The sequence below is a fragment of the Diplotaxodon limnothrissa genome, linkage group LG3, assembly GCF_057381915.1.
Source record: "Diplotaxodon limnothrissa isolate DT_005_m linkage group LG3, D_limnothrissa_male_GT1.1, whole genome shotgun sequence".
Lineage (NCBI taxonomy): Eukaryota > Metazoa > Chordata > Actinopteri > Cichliformes > Cichlidae > Diplotaxodon > Diplotaxodon limnothrissa.
The window spans coordinates 3,874,918-3,887,826 of record NC_140598.1 but is presented as its reverse complement, the minus strand read 5'-3'; the positions used below and the strand labels follow the sequence as shown (position 1 = coordinate 3,887,826).

Below are 12,909 nucleotides of genomic sequence, written 5' to 3'. Positions count from 1 at the left end.
TATGTTCATCATCATCACTGTTTCCTTGTTCTGTCACAAACACACAACACTTCCTGCTCTCTCTCTGATGGATCTGATTGGCTGTTTCATTCCCAGGAGGTCAGGGCGTCACACAAACAGCTTTAACTGCACAACGACACACTTTAAATCATCTGCAGACAAACCTGTGTGTTTGATTTATGAAGAAATAATAAAGACGTGTGTGCAGCTGTCCATGAAGCAGCTTCTCACACAAACTCTGACACTTCAGCCACTTTAATTCCTGCAAAGCTGCGTAATAAAGAGCTGTGACTGCTATGAGCTGCTGATGATGACTGCATGAAGCTCTCAGCTGAAGCTTCTTTCATTTATTTTAATGTTAATGTCGCCTTTTTAAGCCTGTGTGAGGATTTTAATGACACACATTAAAGGAGCTTCTTTGATTAGAACCAAATTCATGTTGATTTTCAGCCTGAAATGATAAAAACTTTAATAATTCTGTTTATAATCATCAACCTGGAGACTAATGAAAAGTATAATAGTGAAAAAAAGCCTTTATTATTTGAGTAATGCCTGAATCTGCTCAGAGACGGAGACAACACAGAGGTGTTGATGACAGTTTGACATTAACTGAATTAAAAACAAAGTGCTCTTATTGTGAAAATCTGCCTCCTACTTCTTTAAATCATTTTTATGTATTTTTTAACCTCACAGTGAAACATTGAGGCATTAATCTGACACAGTTTGATCAGCAGCTGTGTTTTCACTGACGTTTCACTTTGATTTGTTCAGACTGAGCAGAGAGGATCGGTTCTCTGTGTGCGCACTGCTGAGAAACACAAGCTCATTTCTGCTGTTTCATGAAAAGTGTTATGGAGGAACAAGAAGTTCAGCCTCTAAACTCTCAGCGTGAGGACTGAGTGAAGAGTTTCAGAGCAGAGAGTTTTGGCTCACAGCTTTTAGCGTCTACACAAAGAGACGATTACGCACTTGATCTGAGAACATCTCCACCTCCTACAAACAAACTCTCCTACGAGCAGCTGTCACAACCACAACAGGCAGAAGACTGGATTTCTTCAGGTCAGATTTACTGCAGTTTGCATAAATTGTGTGTCACAGACTTTGTAGTTCACATTTGTGTGACTCGTTTAAATCTTCTCCTCCTGAAAGTGAAACTCTTACAAACACATCAGGCCACAACCTGCTGCAGGTTAATGATTGATCTGAAGGCAGCTGACCTTTGAGCAGGAACTTGTGAGTCTTTTATTGTGTTTAGCACTGCCAAGTGCTGGCCTCTGCTTCCACCATCACATTTACACTGGTAGGTTCAGCACTGCTGCCTGCTTCAGACTGAATCCAGCAGCACAAAGACACAAGTTAATAAAATCAGCATCTATTCCTTTATCACTGCTTTGTTACAGAGGAGAACAACGCTCCAGTAATGCGTAATCCGATTATTTTTTTGAAGTAACGAGTAAAGTAAGGGATTACTATTGCAAAAACAGTAATTAGATTACCGTTACTTTCCCGTAGGAACGCTGCGTTACTGCGTTACTAAAACCGTGATTTTTTTGCGAGAATGTCTCACGACAGTGACGTAAGCGAGTGCGACGTTAGTGACAACAGCTGTGTCCAGATCAACAATGGATCACATATCGAGTGCAGAGAGAGTATGAGCGTGCAGCGTTTAAAGCGTGGAAGTACTGACCTTACTTTGAGTTTGACTCCATAAAAAGTGACAAAAACATTAGCGTCCGCTGTGCGTGGGAAGAAAACTTCTTTTTACAGCGAAAAAAACCCTAAACTTCCAACAAGCACCGAGTAGCTACGACGTAATGGGAAACTCACAGAGAAACTGCCGTACTCTTCCACTGACCGCAGCACACCTGCACCAGGGTAAACCTCCGCCTACCCTGCTCCTGCTTTACAGGTGAAAATAGAGCAACAGGACCGCTGAGTCTTTGACTTTATTTATTTTCTGCTGTGTTTTACTTGCATCTATTTGAAAGACTGAGTGTAAACACAAAAAATATTTTATTTTATGTGCTGGAATGTGCAGAAAATAGGTTTAAATGTTAAACTAATTTCTTCCAGTCAGAGAATGTTGCATATAATTAAATTTTTGCTTGATGCATAAAGTTAAAAGATTAAATCTAATAAAACAAGTTTTAAAAAGAGACTTTTCCATTTGATTACATTTTGTATGATGGATTATGCAGAAAAAGTAGAATTGGGCTGAAAGATCTATCGCTTTATCACCTACTCAGGTTGGAAATCGTGTTTTTAAAAAGTAACTAAGTAATTAATTACTTTTGAAAATAAGTAATCAGTAAAGTAACGGGATTACTTTTTTTGGGAAGTAATTAGTTACTGATTACTTTTTTCAAGTAACTTGCCCAACACTGGACAGAGTGTTGGCTTCATCACCGACACACGTCACCACATCAGGAAACAGCTGGTTCAGTGAGTATTTAAGGTTCACTGCAGACAAACTGGAGAAAAACGAATCACATGAAACATTTGTTACTGGTTTCTGACCTCGTCGTAGAGACTCACATACCTGTGTTCTGCTATCAGTGTGATCACATGTGCTGGTACAGTTTGCCAGGTTGACCCATGTAACCTCCACTATCCTGTAGACGTGGAATATGTTTCACATATGGATCGCTTCCTTACTCGACTATGACTGTGTGCTTCACAGGTGCTTACTGAAGTGCTGCTTTACACAAAACCAGACAGTAAAAATAAGAACTGCAGGTCCAGACCACAGGTTTATGTGTTGATAATGATGATGTGCAGTCACTCATTGTCACAGGATACTTCCTGCAATGATGCTACGGGTCACGCAGTTCTGCAGAGGTGGAGGAAACAGATGCTTTTCCTAACAGAGACACTTTAATGACTTAAAGAATCTAACTGACACACAAACCTCAGTTTGTCTGACATTCATGAGAGTAAATGCTCCTGAATGTTCTGTTAGTTCACTGGATGTTCACCTGACTTCAAATGTAAAGATCCCTGAGACAAACTCTCACGAGTTCAGCGGCGACGCGATCGCACAACCAGCCGCGACGTTAAAGGCCGACGCGCTCACTACCTTTGGTTACAGCTCTCAGCTCACACGACATACACAAAAATAATGACAACACGAGTCCTCTGTAGGACGTCACTGTGGTTTACTGACAATGTTCTCAACAACAGACGCACAACCCTGGTTTGGTCTGGTTATTTGTGTTGTACGGCTTCGTTGGTCTGACGAGCTTTTAGGGATGTCAGCAGAAGGATTTCACGTGCTGAGGTCATATTTATGAATCAACCTGAACAGCTAATACTTTACCTCTTTATTTTATAACACATATGAACACGTTATAGTAGATTTGTGCAATGTGTGTTTCACGTCTTTATGGGCGTATAGATCTGTAAACAGGCTGATGGGTGTGTGTCTGTTTATTGTAGCGGTGCAGAAATGTTAAAAATGATGATAATAACAACACTTCTCACATCAGGCTACAACACAAACCTCCTGATAGCTGCAAACACCAAAACCCCCAACGACAGGCACACAAAGGGCGAGCAGGGACCCACCCTGACAGCATGTGAGCCTCCTACTACGACTCACTGTGGAGCAACACAACACCAGGAGACGGAGGATATGAGAGAGGATACAGCTGCTGTGGGGGAGCAGCCACACACTCCACAGGAGACGACGGGGTGAGAGTTCGGATGGTTCGGTGCTCCTAACATCATGTGGACGCTCGTCTGCACATAAACAAACCTCACCTAACCCCACCTCCTTTCTCTTTTTGCAGGGTGGGGTGCTCCATCCTTACACACTTTGCACCACGTGGCTCTCCATCTATTCGTTTACCTTCTTGGGTCTCTTCCTCCTCTGTCCCAGCCCATTGAGGCGATCGCTGGGGTCCAGCCTGTAGTGGGAGTGGCTGTCCTCGCTCATCCTGTCCCCGTCCACTCCGGGTTATTCCTTTCTTCTTTCTGTCCTCTGAATCGAGCTGACCTCTCTCCTCTCTGGTCCTCGCTCTCTGAGCCGGCGGAGCATGAGAGAGAGGAGTGGTTGGGGAGAGGGAGGGGAGACGAGCGAGGGAGGGAGGGAGCACAATGGTGTTGCCATGGCAGCAGCTGCCACCAGTGTTTATCTGGAAACCAGAATAGTTGCCACACTCGCACACTCGGCAGCCATACGTTTGTGTGCGACCTGCCCGTGGCTTCCTCGTTACAGACACACCGAGAGGAAACGCTCAGACACAAAGGCCGAACATGAACGAACACTCGTGTGTGGGAGGAACAGGGCACAGACTCCACGCCGTCGTTAAAGATGGCGTGTGTGCTAAACGGAGCTGTGCGCTGATTGATTAGTCAAGTGAAAAAAACAAAGGAAGCTGTCTGGATGGAGTTTGCTGCTCCCACTAATCAAAGAGATGCATCACAGCTGGAGCTGATTGATGCACGAGCGACCGTTTGCACAATCCCACCGACTCCACGCTTGTGTTTCCTTTCTGCACCATGTTGTTAACACTGACCCCACACGGTGTTCATGAGCTAAAGAAATCAGGATGATTTCACGGACCCACACAGACCCACACAGACACACACAGACCCACACAGACACACACACACACACACACACACACACACACACACACACACACACACACACACACACACGTCCTGCATGCTAAGAAGTGAGTGAAGGATGCAGAGGTGTTGAGACGGACACTGAGGATGTGGGAGCACAGACACCGTTCAGCCTGTGTTTGTGTATCAGAATGAATCAGGCAGAAAAACATTAAAAGCAAACTGGTTGTCCTAAAGTGAATCAGGCTGCAGTCAAACTTCAGCTGATCTCTCATCAAAGCTCCCAGATCGATTCGTGCTCCAGTTTCACCATTTCAGCAACACTGTGGGAGAACGGGGTCAGCTTTCAGCAGGGGCCACGATTATGCACAGAAGGAAGACGGGACACGGCCGGTCCTTCAACCATCGTATGGATGTAAGAGCCTAACACAGGTAACACAGGTCACAGCAGCAGAGCTGGTAGCAGCTTTGTGCGCTTGTAGAAAACTCAGCGGTACTGCAGAGGTTGTGTACTTTACCAGGGAAACGTATGTATTTTGTGTGTGGTTGAAGATTTCCAGGTTGTGTGTTCTCCTGTTTTATTCAGTTTATCAGAAGTCAGCAACTAAAATGTAAAAGCAGCTAAAAAGAAAAGACAATGATAGCATTGTGTGCACAGTGTGTTACAGAGCTGTTGGTGGCAGTCCAATCCAATCCAATCTTATTTATAAAGCACTTTAAAATAGCCAGCACAGGAACAAAGTGCTGCACGGAAAATAAGTTAAAACAATAGAACAACAGAAAACAGCAAAATAAATAAATAAAACACATAAAACATCAAATGAAAACAAAACAAGATAAAACAGCATCGAATCACCTAAAAACAACTGAAATAAAAACCAACATCTCACGTGGTGTCAAAGCTCAGGGTAAAGAGGCGGGTTTTCAAGACTTAAAAACAGGTAAAGAAGTGGCCTGTCTGATCTCCAAAGGAAGCTCGCTCCACAGTTTGCAGCTGCTACAGCAAAAGCAGGATCTCCTCTAAGTTTACGCCCAGTCCTGGGTACATGCAGGAGCAGCTGATCAGCTGGCCTGTATGAGGCTGTCGCAGCTCAGAGAGATGAGATGGGGCGAGGCCATGGAGAGCTTTAAAAGTAAATAAAAGAATTTTAAAATGAATCCTAAAAGAAATGGGCAGCCAGTGACGTGAAGCTAAAACAGGGGAAATGTGCTCAAACTTTCGAGTGCCAGTTAAAAGACGAGCTGCAGCATTTTGACTAATATATGATGCGCTGACCCCAACATGAAGGTCATCACAGTAATGCAGCCGAGTGCTGACAAAGGCGTGGATCACTGTCTCAAAGTGCTGCCGTGAAAGAATTGGCTTTGTTTTTGCAGCTGCCTGAGCTGAAAGAAGCTAGATTTGACCACTGCCTTGATTTGACCACTGCAGGTAGAATGAAATGCCAGCATGTTGTTCACACTTCTTACCCGAGCTGTTCTCCAGCGCATCCGTGAGTGTGGCTGTGAACAGAGGAAGCACTCGAGCAGAAAGTGCTCGTGTGAATGAGTTCAGAGTAGAGCAGCTCGATGTGGGAACAACTCGTGGCGTTCATTTAGAGAACGAATAGGTTCATGGTTACTGTATCTCCTCAGCCGAGCCGCCCTTCGTGCCCCTCCCACAGCCACATGCTCCGTCAGTCTGCCTGGCAGAGAGGGAGGGGGGCGTCTGGCCTAGTGCCAGGCTCTCTCAATATTTTATGAGAGGGAGGGGAGGGAGGAGGTGCAGCGGGTTGGTTGGGGGTTAAGAGACTAGCTACACTGAACTACGACGGGGAAACAATTATCCTCCCTGCTGAATTTATAAGTTTGCTCACTTACAGAGAAATGAACAGTCTCTGATTTTTACCTGAGTTTAGAAACATCGAACAAAAAACATATCAGTTATGAACAGATCTGCATGTCCCTGAATGAAGTGTGTGATCCTCTACAACCCTGGATCCCACAGACTGGCTGTGGGACTCTCAGCATATAGATGCAAAGGGCGTCAGCATGAAGCTCGGTGACTGTGGGTGCAGCAGTTCTGACCATGATGTGATCAGTCAGCCTCATGGGCGGAGGATGATCATAGGAAAGGTGCTGGATGGGCCCAAACTCACACAGGAGGAGCTGGTTAATGGTGAGAAGGCAGGTGGATGACAGTCACCACATACTGGTAACACTGGTACAGGATTGAACTACTGCAGCACCCACGCGGTTTAGCATGTACAAGCCCGTCTGAGGTTTGAACGTCTGGATGATTGGCTGAAGGCTGAGAAATGCTGAGTGTGACACACCAACATCCCCACAGTCAAACACACAGTGGTGGCCGTGGATGGGTGCAAACAAAGCAGGGGCTGAAGAAGAAGTGGGCTAGCCAGCCTCCAGAGCCTCCTTTACTAAATCTGTGGAAGCAGCTGTAAAGAGCAGTGGGCCAAAATCCCTCCGGACATGTCGGCACTTTTTGATCAGTTCAGATTCTGGGAGATGCTCTGATATAAAACATGTATAGACCAGAAACGAACAGAAACATCCGTTATTGTCCTGATTGGGGAAATCCCGGTGCTCCAGCAGCAGAGTGACGGGCAGGAGCAAAGCCTCACACAAATAAGAAACACGAGACTTACAGTAACAATAAGAGCTGAACAACATGGAACAGCAGCAGAGTGACGGGCAGGAGCAAAGCCTCACACAAATAAGAACTACGAGACTTACAGTAACAATAAGAGCTGAACAACATGGAACAGCAGCAGCGATGGAAACAACCTCGTGTTTGTTGGAGCAGGGATGGTTAGAAAGAGACGACGCTGCTTTGTGCACGGACCATATTTATGAGTACGAGTAGTGAGTTTAATGATATTTCAATTATATGACAAATATCCAGTGTTGGGGAGTAACGGAATACACGTACGAGTAACTGTATTCTGTTACAGTTACTGTTTAAACAGGTGGTATTTAGAATACAGTTACTTTGTTGAAATAAATGGATTACACTGCATGTTGGGGAGTAACGGAATACACGTACGAGTAACTGTACTCTGTTACAGTTACTGTTTAAACAGGTGGTATTCAGAATACAGTTACTTTGTTGAAATAAATGGATTACACTGCATGTTGGGGAGTAACGGAATACACGTACGAGTAACTGTACTCTGTTACAGTTACTGTTTAAACAGGTGGTATTCAGAATACAGTTACTTTGTTGAAATAAATGGATTACACTGCATGTTGGGGAGTAACGGAATACACGTACGAGTAACTGTATTCTGTTACAGTTACCGTTTAAACAGGTGGTATTCAGAATACAGTTACTTTGTTGAAATAAATGGATTACACTGCAAAGTTGACCCAGACAACAAAGTAAAGCTCGTTTTCAGCTACGAACCCGACACGAACCCGACGTATTAGCCAGAGGTCCCTTTACTACGGTTCGGAGCCGCTGACCTTCAGTAACAGTAATAAATCACAGCAACAGTACATTCATGTAGTTGTAAACAGCATGATAATATATTAAGTAATCCAAAGTATTCAGAATACATTACTCTCATTGAGTAACGTTACAGAATACATTTTGGGGCATGTAATCTGTAGTCTGTAGTGGAATACATTTTAAAACACTGCAAATATCCAGCACACTGACAGCTGTGACCTTACACACATGCCCAGTGAAAGGTTGAAGGACCAATTGATTGAACACTGTACATCGTATATAGCTGATCTGGGGTCAGATTCTGCCAACCAGGCAGTGCTGCCTCATGACACGGGGCTGGATCAGCCATCTATTGATCCATCCCAGAGAAGATGAAGGACACGTGATGATGACACCACTGTGCAGTTCACATTGGAGGGCTTTATTCCATCCACTGAGTCATCAGAGCTGTGGGCCTTCTGTGAGCTCTGCAGTGTGGCTGACAAAGCTGACATAAAGTGTCCAACTTTCAGGATTTTTGCTAAGCTGTCACTCACTGTAGCTATCATCTCACACACTTGGCTACTTTTCTCTGTAAAGGTGTTTGATGACAGAGTCTTAACCCCTGCATATGAAGATAATGTGTTTGATATATCTGTTAATACCTGACACGACTTCTTTCCTTTCAAGTCTGTTTCACATCCAATTGTAGAGACAAGTGTGTCAGAGGATCGTGTGAAAGAATGTTCTGTCTTTCTTCAACATACATATCTGTGTCACGTATTTACATAAAGAGAAATCGTATCGATGGCGAGGCTGGCGAGGAGGGCCAGCCCTCACCGATCCACCGTTTATATGCAGCCTGTGTCTTTCATGTGTCTCCACCTGGATCCCTGCTGAGCAACTTCCTCCCCAGCCCTCAGAAACACTGTTGCTATAGTAATTGTATCTAAGTGAATAACCATAGCAACCACAGAGATGTTTTGGATGGCACAATGGTAGCTGCTGGTTTTAAGTGCTGGAGATCAAAGGGGCCTAACGTTGTTAGGGAAGAGGAGGGGTTTAATCAGTGTCGGGGAAAACGGAGACCAGCGGGGTCGGGAGAAGCAAGCAGGAGGCAAAGGGAAGAGCGAGGAGAACGACGGTTTTCCCTCATGGCACCAACACCCGTCCCATTTCCCTGCGGTCCAATAATTAGCTGTTTGGGGTATACTGCGACAGGAAGACGGCTCCTGCTGTCGAGCTTGCAGTGATGGTTAGTAGCTGTTCCACCCATGCTGTGTGAAACTTAATACACGGCCTCATTAAAGATGGAAATTAGCCTTTGGCTATAATCTGGCATGTTTACATTCATGTAATTTTTCTTTTTACATTTATGTTCATTAACATGCACGGTCCTAAATAAATAAATTAAATAAAATCGCTTCCTAAGGAGATTTGGTTTCAAGGTCAAATTTATTTCTATAGCACATTTCAAACAGCCGATGCTGCACAAAGTGCTTAACAATATAAAAATGGTATTAAAAAGCAACAATGTAACACAATAATAACAGTAAAAAACAATAATAGGACAGTAAAAGAGTTAAAACAATAACTAAACTAATTCAAATAAGACCAGAATGCTTGGGTCATAGTGTGTTAAAAGCCAGGGCATAGAAATGTGTCTTTAGTAAAGATTTAAATTGCTCAAGTGTTTGTGCAGATCTAATATTTAAGGGGAGACTATTCCAGAGTCTGGGACCTGCCACAGAGACGGATCTATCACCACGGGATGTGAGGTTAGTCCGTGGGATGGACAGCATTAGTTTTGGGCTGGACCTCGTGGTTTGTCCTGGAGCATAGGCAGAGAGGGGCTCAGACAGGTGAGGAGGGGCTCGGGCGTTAATGACTTAAAAACAAAAAGTAGAAGTTTAAATTGGATCCTGTAGGAGACAGGAAGCCAGTGTAGAGAAGCTAAAACTGGGGTTATATGCTCTCTCCGTTTGGTACCAGTTAGCAGGCGAGCAGCTGCATTTTGAACCATCTGAAGACGATGGATGGAGGCCTGATCTAGACCATAACACAATGAATTGCAGTAGTCTCATCTGCAAGTAAGAAAAAGGTGAATAACACGCTCAAAGACGTTAGGAGGTATGGCTTTACCTTGGCCAGCTGTCTTAACTGAAAGAAGCAGGACTGAACACTGCACTCACCTGCTTCTTCACTTTAAAAGAACCATCAATGTAGACACCGAGCTTTTTACACGTGTTTCAAGTAGCGGTGCTTTATCAGGCCAGTACAGGTCAGCCTAATCACTGGTTTCAAACTCCCAGTAATGAAACTGGGGAACACTGGTTGTGCTCAACCTACAAAATATTTCACGTTCCTGCGATATGTGCTGAGCACGCACGACAGACATGAAGCAGACAGGATCACAGCTGATCTTCTCTCGCTCACGAGTGAGCTAGTTAATGTTGGGAGTCACAGAGGGAACGCTACGATCAACCTTTAAATCAAAACGGTTCACCTCCGACACAAGGCGTCCAGTCGACGCAAAATGTTCATATTAGACACAGACAACACAAGTAAACACAACATGCAGGTTGTAAATGTAGCTATTTATTCTTATTAGAGTTATAATTCAGCCCATCGGAGGGTTTTCAAGTCTGAACCACCTTTTTAAGCCACAGCATCTCAGCCAGTTTGAATAGACCAAAGTCCCTCAGAGGTGAACTGGCTGATCATGAACACATGTTGGTGACATTGATGGTCAGGGATGCAGAGCAGATGCAAAGCCACAGCAAACCACAAAGAGAAGCCCAACAAAGAACCTGGTGTCTGTATTTTTAGATTTTAAGGTTTTTTGATGAAGACAAAAACAAGGACAGCTTCCTCCAGGGAGAAGCTAGAAGCTGCCTCCTGCAGCTATAAATAGCAAGGCTTCAGGAAATCTCACTCTATGTCAGGAGTATGGAAACTGATGGGATGGCGTGCACCCTGCTTAATATTTTGGAGGACTAAATTGCAGCATCTCAGTCATCAATGAGGAAGTAAAGCAGGAAGCCGATCGATGCACTGTGATAGATGATCTAGGTATAAAGTAAACTGCCTTTAATGGTAAATATTATTAATGTATATACAGACCATAAATATTTAAACAGGCACATAGTTTTGTTCTTTAAGGTTAACAAAACCATGATAACGGCGTCTACGTTACAGGACATTTCAATGTGAATGTAAGTGCTCTATTCTTAGGAAACCGTGGCCTTTCTGTCGGTTTGGATCTGCTGATGAGACTTTGGTCTATATAAATAGACTGACTATGGCATAATCGTGACTTTTGTCATCACAGAAGTGATGGGAACATTCAAAGACTAAAAAATAAAGCTGTGGAAGAGCAAATAGTGTGCACAATTCATCCGATCGCAGAGAAGCAGTGAAAAACCCACAGAAAGTAAAAGATAGACGTCCTAAAAACTGGTGCAATTCAGTATAATATCATTGCATGTTTTGTTGCAATGGAGCAAACAACAACAGTACACTACTTTGCTGGGACTAAAGTATCTCTAATATAACATGGATGCTGTAAAATGTGATTGTGACATCCTTGACGTATGCACAGGAGTACAGAAGTAAAACAGCAGGAGTGTTAGCTCTACAGAGGAAAAGACACGCCTGTTACGTCGCTTACTACCTGCTTCTTGTCACCACATCGCCCGGTAGGATGGTTTCGACTCTCTCTGTAAGTGTACATCTCACTCTAGACTCTGGCTAACCCATTCTCTCCTCCCTCCACAGCTTTCCTACCAGCCCACCTATGGCTGTGCCACATCATACTGTTCACGGTAATACCGGTATAATGTTGGGCAACGATAAAAAAATTTAAATATTGCGATAGAATATGGGTAAAGTGCGCATGCGCAGTGCCTTTGTTTTCATACCCACATGGCGGCGACAGAGAATGAGAAGGGGGAAAGCGGATCGTTGAGTGAAACACATGAACCAGAATTGGTTTGTAAAAATGGTGCAGCTTCAGTGATGTGGAACTGGTTTGGTGTTTGTCCGTCAGATACACAACAAAGCACCATTTTTTTGTAGAACATGCAAGCGGCCGTCATTATTGCCATATTTTTCGGACTAAGGTGCTCTTAAATCTGGGAGTAATCTGGGTCCTAAACTCCGTCCTTCAGGACCCAAAGTCAAACGAACGCTGCAGCATCACTGAGAGTTAAAAACGGTCTAAATTCTTTCATCTTTAATAAAAGGATCAGTGTTGCTGCTTTACCAGGTGTAACAATTAAGTTTAACATCCAGGCATCCATGAAAACAAAATTTATTATATTTAACGGAGTTAGAAGTTAGCAGGAAGCTAGCGGAAGTTAGCTTGCTAGTTTCGCTAGTTACCTAAGCATGATATAGCATGTTCTGACAGAGATTTCTGAAAAATTCAAACGTACAGCTCTGCTATCACTTCCAACATAAATGAAGACAGGAAACTAAACAGCAGTGACGTTTGTAGGGTTACTGAAGTTGGGCTAGCTGCTATATACGTGCTACGTGATCGCTAGCGACACAGCTATGTTAGCATAACATAAACAGTGAAGCTGGAGGACGAACACTAACACTTTTCCACTTATAAAAGTTAACGTGAAGGTTCCTCATGGTTAGAGACAAATGCAATCGTATGGCAGGATGCTGTAAACGGACCAAACTTCAGCCAGGAGAACAACTGAGATAATCCATCCACAATACGAGGTTAGTCATTAATATACTGCAACAACATGGGAATAGAGCAGCTACCAGAGAATTCAACATTAATGAATCAATGGTACAGAAGTGGAGGAAGCAAGAAGAATGAGTTTAATAAAGTTTGATTTATCTGACTGCTTTGTTTCTTGTGTCTTATAATCTCGTGCACCTTATGGTCTGAA

At 43.7% G+C, this 12,909-nt stretch overlaps 1 protein-coding gene across 3 annotated transcripts in view; it reads left to right on the top strand.

Moving 5' to 3' along the window:
* The window catches only part of LOC146634308 (protein NLRC3-like), a 223,074-nt gene that overhangs the window by 123,025 nt on the left and 87,140 nt on the right, over positions 1-12,909 (top strand). Inside the window, exon 7 of one of the 3 annotated variants that reach the window (XM_085376307.1) lies at positions 5,585-5,607. The exons of the other annotated variants lie outside the window; for them this stretch is intronic. Within the exon in view, the coding sequence (XP_085232433.1) occupies positions 5,585-5,607 (23 nt within the window). The remainder of the gene's footprint in view (positions 1-5,584; positions 5,608-12,909) is intronic. 3 annotated transcript variants of the gene reach the window in all.